The 13,280-nt window shown below is 42.8% G+C and overlaps 1 protein-coding gene across 7 annotated transcripts in view; it reads left to right on the top strand.

Annotated features, from left to right (window-relative positions):
* LOC139021487 (ankyrin repeat domain-containing protein 26-like) overlaps positions 1-13,280 on the top strand; it is a 190,481-nt gene that overhangs the window by 89,286 nt on the left and 87,915 nt on the right. For 4 of the 7 annotated variants that reach the window (XM_070431883.1, XM_070431898.1, XM_070431878.1 and 1 more), the window contains exons 5-8: positions 1,877-1,933; positions 3,903-4,037; positions 6,702-6,735; positions 11,712-11,799. The exons of 1 other annotated variant lie outside the window; for it this stretch is intronic. In XM_070431883.1, coding sequence (XP_070287984.1) covers positions 1,877-1,933; positions 3,903-4,037; positions 6,702-6,735; positions 11,712-11,799 — 314 coding nt within the window. Of the gene's footprint in view, positions 1-1,876; positions 1,934-3,902; positions 4,038-6,701; positions 6,736-6,788; positions 10,458-11,711; positions 11,800-13,280 lie in introns of those variants that run through there. 2 more of the 7 variants (XM_070431913.1, XM_070431907.1) reach the window with 2 other exon arrangements.

Below are 13,280 nucleotides of genomic sequence, written 5' to 3'. Positions count from 1 at the left end.
AGAACCAGCGACCTCTTGGTGCATGGGACAATGCTCAAGCCTCTGAACCACACTGGCCTGGCCTATGTGTTTCCTGTAAATAGGGAGAAAATGGACAGACTTTCAGTTGACTTCCTCTAGCAGTGGTTCTCAACCTTCCTAATGCCAAGACCCTTTAATACAGTTCCTCATGTTGTGGTGACCCCCAACCATAAAATTATTTTTGTTGCTACTTCATAACTGTAATTTCTCTACTGTTATGAATCATAATGTAAATATCTGATATGTGGGATGTGTTTTCATTGTTACAAATTGAACATAATTAAAGCATAGTGATTAATCACAAAAACAATATATAATTATATATGTGTTTTCCGATGGTCTAAGGCCACCCTTGTGAAAGGATTGTTCGACCCCAAAGGGGTCGCAACCCACAGGTTGAGAACCACTTTAGAGTGAAGTTTTATAGGCCTGAGTTACATCACATGCTCATTCCTAAACCAGTTATTGGTAAACTAGGTACTGTGATGAGCTTAGTATAATCATTTCCCTTTTTGGAGCTGGGGAGACACCACCTTCTTTGTGTATCAGGACAGTAAATGTCCAAATACAGTTGTGGTTGTCCAGCAAGAATGAAGACTGACGTAGGAAGCCAGCAGTGTTTACTGCAGGGATTCATGGGAGTTTTGAGCGGAAGAGGAACAAGATGAGATTTGATTATGGCCCTCTGGTTGTGATAGGATGGAGGGATCAGCAGGCTTTTTCTGTAAAGGGCCTGATTTTAGGCCATGTGGTCTGACATGTCTACTCAAGTCTGCCACTGTGGTGTGAGGGCAGTCCTAGAGAGTCTGTAAGTGAACAGGCATGGCTGTGTTCCAGTGAGACTTTATTTGTAAAACCAGATGGCAGCTTGTATTTGGCCTTGGGCCCTCCTTTGCTGACTGACCCCTCATGTAGTGGGTACATAGAAGGAAACCACATAAAGAAACGTGGAGACAAGGGAAGCTTTTGCCTCCTTGAACTAGCATCAGTCCATTATGAAGTTTTTACCCATCCATGCAGAAATGAGTCAGGAAACTATATTTACTCCATTTGAAATGTTAGTTTTTTTCTAGGTCTATGTCTTTCTCACTTTTTCTGCTTAAAAAAATCTTATTAATTTAATATGGAACAATAATAGTTGGTGGTATTTCCCTCCCTATGAAAGCCATTTCTTAAGAGCCCATGTTTGACGGGCAGTTGACAGTGGCAAAATAAGTGGAGACAGTAGGAGGCTAAGTTCATATGATTTCCTGGTGATTGCATGCAAAAAGTGGTGAGGAGAAAGAAATCTAAGGTGACTGATAAGTTTCCAGGTAGTGCACTGGCATTTAGGTCGGACATGAAGACTAGGACTTTTTCATATGAGCAAGAAAGAGCAACAGTTCAACTGGAAAGAGCAGTAAGTTCCCATACATGTTGAGTTTGATGGAATATCCATGGATATCCCTACATTTTGGATACAATTTCTTTACTTTGACTTGGCCTTCCAATAACTGCCTTAAACAGGTGAACCATGATTTTAGTTTTATTATAAATTAGGAACAAGTTAGGGAAGAATTCTGTAAGCACAAGGATACTATTATACTAATATGACAATTATTGTTTTTCTGTAGTTATCACAGTTACTTGATTGATTCATAACTATTCTAAAAAGGAATTAAGCCCTGTTTAGTTGAAGAAAATTGTCAGTGTGATGTTTTCCTTTTCTTGAGCGGAACTTCCATGTTATAGAACATGTTGCCAATCATTAGAGCTCTGTATTTTCTATTCTGCGTAAATAGGGTTGTTGCTTGTTTCACATTGTTTTCTGACGTCATTGTTTTATTTATCCCTTTCTATGCCTTTCTTCCAATAGCTGCAGATCTACAGGAATCTCCAAAACAAGCACTGAGCAAAACAAAATCAAAGACAGGTATTCTGTGCAATCAGCTTCTGACTGTAATTATATATAACACCTCAAATCAAATAATAACAATTTCACATAATGCAATTTTGTTAAAGATCCTAAACCATAACCTAAGTTTGCTTATTCACTAGAGAGATTTATAGGACTCAGCATATAGTTGTGCTCATACCTGAGATTTATTACAGTGAAAGACCAAAGTAAAACCAGCAAAGAGAAAAGGTTTGCCTGTGACAAAGGGTGGAGGAAACCAGGCACAAGCTTCCAAGAGTCCTCTCCCTGTGGAGTTAGCAGGAGGTCTTCATTACTCCAGGGTCAAATTCTGACAACACACGTGAACTGTCATCTACCAGTCCGGTTAGACTCAGTGCCAAGGTTTTTATGTCATGCTAACCACATAGGCATCTTCCCCATAGCATGTACCAAAATTCCAGATTTCCAAAAGGAAAGCCAGTGTTCAACGTGAACACCATAGGTTGTACAAAATGTTTAGGCACAGGGAGCCTCTATTATCAGTTTGGAAAATGTGAGAACCCTGATCGGATTCAGATTTTCAGACACCAACTGAAGGCTATGCGTTTAAGCAGGACTTTCTAAGGATAGTAGACTTGAGCCTGCTGCATGAAATGTTTCTGCACAGCAGGTATAGCCCTGACTGAATCTTTGGCGCTCACCTACAATTTTATTTTAAAAGCAAGTAATATAACATGGTATTAGTTTCAGTCGCATCATCCATAATTGCCTGCAATGCTGATTACATTTGTGACTCTCGGTGAGTATTTAACAGGTATTTGTACATAAGTTACTAGTGCAATATTAGGGAATGATAAACGTTTCTTTTTATCCAATTACCGTTTCAAGATAATTTTTAGATAAAATCAGCATAATAATTTCTAATTTAAAATTAGAATATAAAGTGTCTTTTAATGACAAATAAAAAATCACTTTTTGTTTGTGTTGCACTAAATCCCCATTTATAATTATCAAGTAAGATTGGTATACTTACCAATTATTTTCTTGTCCTAGTTTACAATTAAGATTATTGGCTTTATTTACGTCTTTCCATATGCTTCACTCAATTTGGGATAATACCCATATTCTGATCTTTATGTTAATTTCTAAGGTGACTGTGTCTTCAAAATAGCATTAATATGTTGATATATATTAATAGCAGATTCAGCGGATACATTTTTTAAAGAAAAATTAATAAGCCTTATTTTTTGAGCTGTTTTAGATGCACAGCAACATTGAGCTGAATGTACAGAGTTCCCATCAACCCCACAGCCCCTACACACACAGCCTCGCTCATTTTTTATTTCCTGCACCAGAGAGGTACATTTATTACAATAGATGGACGTGCATTGACACATCAGTATCAACGAAAGCCCATAGTTTACCTGAAGATTCACTCTTGGTGTTGTACATTCTATGGGTTTTGACAAATGTATGATGGCACATATCCACCATCAAGAGTATCGTATAGAATTGTTTCATTATCCTAAAAATTCTCCCTGCTCTGCTTATTCATTCCTACCTCCTCCCTAACCCTTGGAAACCACTGAACTTTTTTTTTTTTTTTACTGTCTCCATAGTTGTGTATTTTCCTGAGTGTTGTATAGCAGAAATTATGCAGTGGGTATCTTTTTGAGTGTTTAAAAAATTAAAATGCTAAGGTAATTGGATGTAGTGATCCAAGATGCTCTTTGAACTTTGTGGTTTGTTGTTGTTGTTCATCAGCATAGGCTATGATGACATATGCGGTACAAGCTGAAAGAGAATGACTTCTGTAGGCATTTGCCACCTAATGTTGAGGGTTGAGAAAAATGACCTCGCGCTCTACTGCAGAGCACTAACTGTCTGGACCACCCTGCTCCATGAGCTGGGACAGATACACTGTAGCAATGGAAGGAAATAGTCTCATGGGTTCTACTTTATCAAATTGGACTCACAAAGTCTCTCCTACTTATCTTGCAACTAGAGTCTCGATGCATGAAATTGGTGCAATGGATCCGGCTCCCGCCGTTTTGGAGGCTGCCTCGGCCCCCGCCCGCCACAACAGCAGCCTCTGCCTCGGCCACTGCTGCCACGGCTTCATCCGGAAGGTCATCTGGAAGTACGTCTGGATGTCCAGTCTAATTAGCATAATACACTTTTATTATTATAGATTGGAAATGGGGCCAGAAAGAGTCTGCTTCCTATGTTTTGCTGTGCTGGAATGTGTAGTGTCTAGTGACCAAGCTTCCTTTTGATGGAGTGTTCCATCCTAAACTGGCTGTATTCACTGAGAGCTGGAGAGGTCATACTGTGCTACGCAAAGTAATGTAACTGCTCCTAAGGGAAGGAGTCCAGAAAACTAATGCTATTTGAGTTTGACATTGTTATTCTATGACTAGAGGCCCCGTGCACATATTCATGCACAGGAGGAGTCCCTTTGGGTGGCCTGTGGGGATCGGGCTGAAACCCGCAGTCCAACTCTGCCTGTAGCTCTTACCTGCCACCCCCGCTCATACTGCCCCACTGTGCCGGCCGTGGGCTGGTGCCCATTTAGTCCCTATCCAGAGAGGCTCGTACGCCAGCAGCAGTGCTTGCCACCCCTGAGCCCTACATCTGGCGCCCTCCTGAGTGGAGTGGCCTGCAGGATTGGGTCGAAACCGCCTCTCCAACATCCCCCAAGGGGTCCCAGATTATGAGAGGGTGAGGCCAGGCCAAGAGACCCCACCGGGACATAATCAGGGGTGGGAGGGACCTCAGGAGGGCTCCAGGATGTGTCCGGCCCATCTCACTCATTCCTAATAGGCCAGACACCTGCAGCAGGCTACCTATTGGTCAGAGTGTCTGCCCCTAGTGGTCAGTGCAGGTTATAGCAAGCTGTTGAGCTGCATTAGCATATCATTAGCATATTATACTTTAACTAGAGCACCAGTGCACAAAAATTTGAGCATTCGTGGGGGGAGGGGGTGCCCTAGCCTGGCCTGTGCCCTCTCGCAGTCTGGAACCCCTCAGGAGATAAGGACCTGCTGGCTTAGGCCTGCTCTCGGGTCACAGAGGGCATGCCCAATACCTAGGTGCAGCCCCTGGTCAGGCTCAGAGCAGGGCCAATCAGGGGGTTGGGGAGCTCCCCCCTGTCATGCACAGAGCAGGGCCGATCAGGGGGTTTAGGAGTTCCCCCCTGTCACTCACAGAGTAGGGCCAATAGGGCAGTTGGGGCACCGCCCGCTGTCACACACAGAGCAGGGTCAATCAGGGGGTTGGGGCGCTGCCCCCTGTCACACACAGAGCAGGGCTGATCAGGGGGTTGAGGAGCTCCCCCCTGTCACTCACAGAGTAGGGCCAATAGGAGAGTTGGGGCACCGCCCCCTGTCACACACAGAGCAGAGCGGATCAGGGGGTTGGGGTGCCACCCTCTATCACCCACAGGGCAGGGCCGATCAGGGGATTGGGGCTCCACCACTGTCACACTCAGGGCAGGGCCAATGGGGAGGTTATGGCTCTACCCCATCACACACAGAGCAGGGCCCGTGGAGGGGGGGAGATGGGGTGCCGCCCTCTATCACCCACAGAGCAGGGCCGATCAGGGACTTGGGGTGCTGCACCCTGTCACACACAGAGCCACAGGGCGATTAAGGGGTTGGGGAGCTCCCCCTTATCAGGCACAGAGCAGGGCTGATCAGGGGGTTGGGGCACCTTCCCTTGTCACAAACAGAACAGGGTGGATGGGGAGGTTGTGGCCCCGCCCCCTGTCACAGACAGAGCCGCAGGGCGAGCAGGGGGTTTGGGCGCTGCCCCTTGTCACGCTGATCCCAGTGCCGGCAGGCATATTACCCTTTTACTATATAGGATAGAGGCCTGGTGCACGGTTGGGTGCCAGCTGGTTTTCCTTGAAGGGTGTCCTGGAACAGGGTGGGGGTCCCCACTGGGGTGCCTGGCCAGTCTGGGTGAGGGGCTGAGGGCCATTTTCAGGCTGGCGGGTGACTGAAGCTCCCAACCACTCCTTTTTTTCTTTTTTTTTTTTTTAATTCTGGGCCAGCTTTAGTTCTGAGGCCTCGGCTGCTGAAAGCCAGTTTCTGGCCTTTGTTTTTCCTTCTGTATTTGATACAATGTTGCGGTCCGGCTGGCTGAAGCCCGGCTGACTGAAAGCCGGTTTCTGGGGTTTTGTTTAGCTTCTATATTTGCAACATAGTTGCTTAGAGTTGCAGCTGAGAGGCTGGCAGTGGCATGCGGGGAACGTTGGAGTCCGCCATCACTGGAGCAAGCAAGCCTCCCTGTTCGCTTCAGTGCATGGCTGCTGGCCGCCATCTTGGCTGACAGTTAATTTGCATAAGGATATGCTGATTAGCCAATGGGAAGGGTAGTGGTCGTACGCTAATTACCATGTTTCTCTTTTATTAGTGTAGATTGGTTGAACAGTTGACTGGACTACCAGACACTTAACATATTAAGTTTTTATTATATAGGATTCTTCTTCTACTAATGTTGCCATTTTCTGTCAGCCAAATGGGATTTGGTTGGGGTTATGTTCATTATAGATAACAGTTAATAGGTAGGTATCAAATTTTGAAAGAGCCCATTCTCTTTTATTCTTGGATTTGATATATTTAAAAAGCGAAAGTAAGTGTTGTTAATGGCCTGCTAATAATATAATTAATAGTCCCTCTGGTATAGTCTTTGTGTGTGGTCCTAAAGGAATACTTTATAACAAAGCATTACTCTGATACTTTTAGTGTCTTGTATTTTTCTATTGTTGTTTTAAAATGTATTTTACTTTTTTCCTTAATAGTGCATGATCTCTCTGAAGAAGACCCTTTATGCAGGTAAGATTTTATGGGTTTTTAAAAGCTATAAGTTACCTAAAGGAAAACAGAGAAAAGACAGTAAAAGTTCTAGAGTGTTCTACTGTGTGCTAGACCCTATATTATATATAACCTGTGTTATATAATCATCACAATAGCTGTCAATGTAGCTGTGTATTGTAGCCTACTTTTTATTAATGAGGCAACTATAATTCAGGGAGGTGGATGAATTGAACCATGATTCTATAGTTAGCAAGTGGCCAACCCATGACTTGACTGTCAACCTGTTTGACTTCCCAGTCTATTATGTTGTCCCTCAACATACACTGATAAGTTCCTATGTAGCGCTGGCATTGAGATATACATGTGAATCAGACCGACTCAGAAAGTGAAGTCTGATTGTGTGTTAACTCTGATTTAGAGATTTTCTAAGAGGCTTAATTAATCTAAGCATTTATCTTACTCTCCTTGACAATTGTAGTGGTAAATAGGACCTTGCTCTTTTTACCAAAGCTTTTAGGGCCCTTCTCAGTTAGCTATGGCCACAGAACCAAAGGTTGTACCTAAGCAAGGCCTCATCAGTCAAGCGTTGTTAGGTAAAATGATATCTATTTTTCTTGGAATGAATTACAGTGGGGCCTTGACTTAGGAGTTTAATTCGTGCCTTGACGGAGCTCGTAACTCAAATTACTAGTATGTCAAATCAATTGTGAACGAGTGAGACACGTGATGATGGGCTGATGTTGTGGCGTTCACTGTGACATTTGCTGTGCCAACTAGTGGTGGGGTATCTGAAGCTGGCTCATAACCTGAATTTTAGCTCGCAACTCATATCAAAAAATCGGCCGAGAGACGGCTCATATCTTGAAAAACTCATTAGTTGGGACACCCGTAAGTCAAGGCCCCACTGTACTTACCTGTAAGTAAAGAATATCTATGTATAGTTCATGTCATATTAATTAAATTCAGCATGTATTTAAAGGATATTTGTAATTGATTCCTCTATTTACTGACTTCCCAGCCTGGTTTTCTCTTCAGGCTATGACCTTTGCCTAGTTGTATGAGGTTTTTTCCTTGATCCTATGGTATTTTTTCCTCTTCCATGAATTCTTGATTTATTTTATTTTATTCTCTGCTTTTTTTTAGTGTTTCTTTCATTGTGCTTTTTTCCCCCAATGCTGCCAGCTATGGTGTTCTCCATTTTTCTATAGACAGAATCAAAGGCACATAGAATTTCAGTAGTTTAAGGAAGCCTAGTAATTAATTAAACAAAACTGCCTCTAGCTATTCAACCTGTATTTAATATCATGCCTAACTAATTGTTGGCATAGAATACTGGAAATGAAAAGAGATTAAAGTGACTCATTGGGATATATAAGGTGGTGAATCTGACTTATAAAATCAGGTTGCTAAGTGTAATACACTACCTTCTTTATCAAATCTGTAGGAAAGTTTCATAATAGAAATATGGGGAGTGGTGTGAACACAGTCAATAGGGGGTAAAAATGGAATTAGCAGGAGAATCCCAAGTTTCAAGTGGAACAACACTAGGTTGGGATTGAAGATGAGAATATTGGGGTTTGTGACAAGTTAAAGGTAAGTTATAATAAGGAAGGCCATAGGATGTTGGGAGTTCTCTAGAAAGGCAGATTAAAACATGAGGCTCAAGGAAGTCCTGAAGAGATTGCTACTCTTCTATTTGTTTGTTTAATAGAAGGAAATAGCACCATTCAAGGTTTCTTTTCAAAGATATTTAAAACATTGGAGCCACTGGAAAGATTCTTTTGATCACAAATAGGACTGTGGTCGCATCAACCTGAACTCTGATTCACAGAGTGGGACTTAGGTACCCTTGAGTCCTAGGGTGGGCTCAAATGGAAAAAAAAATAGGAGCTCCCTATTTCCCTGGCAAACAAACTAAATGGAGTCGGAGTGATCCACTCATTACATAGGTGTGTTACCCAACTCCATTACTGATGTGACATCTAGTCCTTCCCCTGCCCAACTCTCTGTGTACATGGGAAGCACATCAGCTAATTGGTTTATCCACATGCTGCTACACACAGTATACAAGCTGTTGTTTAAAGACTGACCCCATGTCAAGCAATTCATTCCAGCTCAATGGAGTGCCTGCCCAGATTTCTGTTTGGGTGTTCTCCTTTTGGAGCTAATTGGGTCATGCTCTGAAGCCCCCCACTGAGTGTGTTGGTTCTGGGGCCTCTTGGGAGGGACACTCTTGCAAGTCAATGTCAGCCTCTGCCTGTGACTTCCCCTGGGCTACCTGTGTGGAACAACAAAGCGATCCAGCTTGTGACTGCCTCTGCTGGGCCTGGGTGCACCTGGGAGGGGCCAAGCTGCAGAGCAATGCCTCCTTCTACCAGCACCAAGCCCATGGGGCAGCTAAGCAAAAAGCCCAAGTCACTCCGAGATCTACCTCCACCTACCAGCTTTCTGTTGGGGCCAGTCTCTGAAAGAGCTCCTGTTGGTATGTGAGTTGCATGAGGTAAGTGAGTCATCAGGTAGGTGCCAGTGGTGTTTACCATGTTGTTGCCGATTCAAACTTGGCTTCATTTTTTGGTATTAGGCCCAGTCAGCAAAAGTCCCAGGGTACACAAATGCCAGTTATCACCCACCAGGTACCTGTGGACCTTTGTGTTTGATGGGTCTCAGGGAGTCATTAGGATAAGGCCAGCAGAATTCATCAGGCCCCTAGGTATCAAGATTTGGCTGTGTGAAGAGAGGGCTCAGCACTGGAATGGTGGCCTCAGTTAGACCAGTAAGGGAATAAAAGCCCCAACCCAAAGTCACATAACTCAATCTCTGATACCCCCTGAGTCCATCCCGACCTCCTTAAGAGACCTCCATGAAAGTCTACACCATGGGCCCAGGCAGCTGGCTCCTTTGTACTGTATAGGTTTACAGGGTCGGGGACAAGGATTCAAGAGGTACGTTCCCCAGGCTGAGGCCATAAGGAAGGGAGGGCTTGACCCAAGGGTGATGGCATCTGGGAGAGGGACTCAGCACGGGGAGGGCACACAGAGGCCATCCCCTCAGCTCTCTCCCAGAGCCACACAAAGCAGTCTCTCATCACATGACTCCCAGTGCACTCTGAGCCACCCTTTCTTCATAGGCCCCAGAGTGAGTGGTGGGACCTTGTGTACCGGACCTTTAAGAGGGCTCTTGGGTTCCTAGCAGACTCCCACCTTTCCTGGGAGGGCAGAAGCCCTGCTTATTTTCACAGCCAGATGTCCTGTGAGCTCCTCTTCCAGGCTCTGGTTCTCAGGGCATTGTGATCATTTTCAGAAGATGACCAGGGAGAGTCTACTAGGGACTCAGGGTCTGCTTGAGATGGAGGAACAATTTTGAGAGTGGGTTCTCATTCAGGAAATATTTGTAATGCTGCAGAGACAGACATTCCAAATGCATCTTTCCTTCACAATCAAGCATTTTACCTGTCAAATTAGAAGGCATTTGTCTTAAGCTTGCTCCTTCTTTAGAGTTATCACGTAGTGGCTCTTCCTCATGGCATTCCGTCATTTTGAATTTTACAGAAAATTCATGTGACCTCTGCTTTGACTCATCTTTGGAAAGTTACAAGTTCTTCCTCTGCTCTAATGTGCCCTGTTTGATGCCCATTTCCTCCTCCTTTTGCACAGAAGGGTGTCCTGAATATGCAGATGTATCCTCTTTGTCACATGCCCTATTTATTTGTGATTCTTGAGACATTTTTTCTAAATGCAAAGGTGGGAGATGAATATGCTTGCTTTGATTTTCAGATGTCTTTGCTGTTGGGGTATATGTTTTTGAAATAATTTATCCTTGAGTAATCAAGTATGGACAAAGATAAGTTAGAAAATAATTAAAATTTAACTGTTAGGATTCTTAATCTATGATTAGTTAGTTCCAATCACAGGATTGAAACTAAGAAGTAAAGAGTAATAATAACTTGCCTTGGCCTAAATACAAATAAAAATATGAACCCTAACTCCTAATTTTGGCACTATTGGAATTATACAATTTATTAGATGCTAAATCTATCAAAATTAAATTACTAGCTGAATTTTAACATTACAGATGCTTCCTTCCTCACTTAAAATATTTCACCTCACCATATCCTAACAGTGAGCCCCTAAAGTGCAGAATTTGTTAGGGGTGCTCCAAGATGGAGGCAAAAGAGGTGAAAGTCACACTCACCTCCTCCCTGGGCCAAATTGGAACGAGAACTAAATTATATAACTACCAACCTGAAGACTCTCTGAACATTAGTCTTATACCCAAGATCTACAGAAGAAGCCTCAGCTACACTGGCAGGAAGGACAGAGATTCCAAAAGGGCTGGCCCCACATCCACTTGTGGTGGCTGAGAATGCAGAGGCATGTCTCAGGGCAATGGTCCCCCTGAGGAGCATGTGGTCTCAACCACATGCTGGGCTCCCACCGTTGTTTCAGGAGTCTGTGCCCTCATAAGCTGAAGATGTAAATGTTCTGGAGCCTGCAGAAGGGTGATCTTGGAGTGGGAAGGCTAGCAACGTAAGCATTTGTTTTTTGACATTTGGACATAGAACTTTCAACCATTTCAGGAACTTCCTGTATAGTTTTAAGGTAAAAGGAAGGAATGGGTTCTCCTTAATAGGTGGTTTCCATGCTAAAGAAGCAAGACTGCCATTTTTGACTGACATCGTTTAGTCTTTGGACCAGAGACAGATGATGAGGAAGGGACAGTGTATCTTCCTACCTTGACTTAGGTCATCAGATGTGTTCCAGTTTAGGGAATACAAGTTATGTCTGCCATTAATTGGTGAAAACAGATTAATCTCAGGCAGAGTGTGTCTTCATTAAATAGCTCACAGGTTGGAAGAGGTAGCAGCAGAAATAGATAATGGAAAGTATTTAAAAAAAAAAAAAAAACTAAGGCCCAGTGTTAATTATATTAAGACTCTTTATTTGATATATAGATAGCTGATTTTTCACTTAAATTGTTTTGTTGTTTTTTCAAAGAAATGGACTCACTCATTTGTGTTGTATATTTTACTACAAATCTCGCATTATTGATTCATGCCCTACATCAGACCATGAAGACTTGAAGGTAAAGTGATCTCTTGTGAAATTAATTTTCCTGTTCTGAATTGAATTATGTCTATCACTTACTCTTAAAGTTTCCTAGTGGCTTCCCTATCATTGTTTTATGTTTGTAATGCAAAATTAGTCATATTATTGTTAAATCTTTCAGTGAGGAAATATGTTTTGAATTGATTTTAGAGAGAGAGGAAAGGACTGGGAGAGAGAGAGAAAGAGAAACATTGATGTGAGAGAGAAACGTTGATTGGCTTTCTCCTGCATGGCCAATCATGGGAATGAACTGACAATCTGTGTATATGCCTTGACTGGGAATTGAACCCCTGACCCTTCCGTGCATGGGACAACACTCCAATCACCAAGCCCCACAGGCCAGAGTAGAAAATATATTTATTTTATTGTGTGGTTCTTTTTATATACAATGTCCACAAAAAGGTGGGTCCATAGAGACACAAATCAATCAAACAGGTGGTTGTCAGAGACTTGGGTAGGGGGGATGGGGAGTCTCTATTTCATCGGAATGAGGTTCCCTTCTGGAGAGATTGAAAAGTTTTGGAACTAAATAGAGGTGATCATTGCATAGCATGGTGTATGTGGCAAATGCTACTGAATTTTTTACTGGTTTACTTTATGTTTGGTGAACTTTAATCATTAAAAAAAGAATACTGTCACAATCAATCAATCAGTCAAATGAAGATAATGTTACCCCTTTTAAAACAATCCAATAGACTTATTTAAAACATGTCTCCTGGTGAAAGGTTACAGTGTTAATTTGAGACTTGTCCTGTTTCTTGAGGTAGGCCTATATGGTTGTGAATTTCCCTCTTAGGGTTGCTTTCATATGTCCCATAGATTTTGGGTTGTCATATTCTCATTTCATTTGTCTCTAGGTATCTTTTAATTTCCTCCTTGATCTCATTGTTAACCCATTCACTTTTTAGTAACAGGTTGTTTACCCTCCATGTGTTTGTGTGTTTTCAGCGTTAATTTGGTAATTGATTTCTAGTTTGATACCATTGTGGTTGGAGAAAATGATTTCAGAGAGAGAGGAAGGGAGAGGGACAGAGAGATATAAACATTGATGAGAGAGAAACATCAATCCTCTGACTCCTTTATGTTCCCTGCAGGGATTGGGCCCACAATCTGGGCATGTGCCCTGAAAAGGAATCAAACCAGTGACCTCTTGTTTCCCGGGTCAACACTATTTCCTATCTCCTCCCTATCTCCTCCTTCTGGTACTCCTATAATGTGGCTGTTCCTATACTTTTTGTTGTCACAGAAGTCTTTGAAACTAGCCTCATTTAAAAATATTTGTTTCCTGCACTAATGGGATATTACCTGCTCTCTTGTCTTCTAAATCAAAGATTCTATTTTCACCCAGCTGTCATGGCTCAGTGGTTGAGTGTCAAACTTTGAACCAGGAGGTCATGGTTCAATCCATGTCAGGATATATGCCAGGGTTTCAGGCTCTGAACATGTTTTAAACAAAAA

Source organism: Myotis yumanensis, unplaced genomic scaffold, assembly GCF_028538775.1.
Source record: "Myotis yumanensis isolate MYYU_CA2020_CCGP unplaced genomic scaffold, mMyoYum1.0.hap1 SCAF_1, whole genome shotgun sequence".
Lineage (NCBI taxonomy): Eukaryota > Metazoa > Chordata > Mammalia > Chiroptera > Vespertilionidae > Myotis > Myotis yumanensis.
Note: the sequence above shows the minus strand (reverse complement) of the source record. Positions and strands in the feature narration are given on the sequence as shown.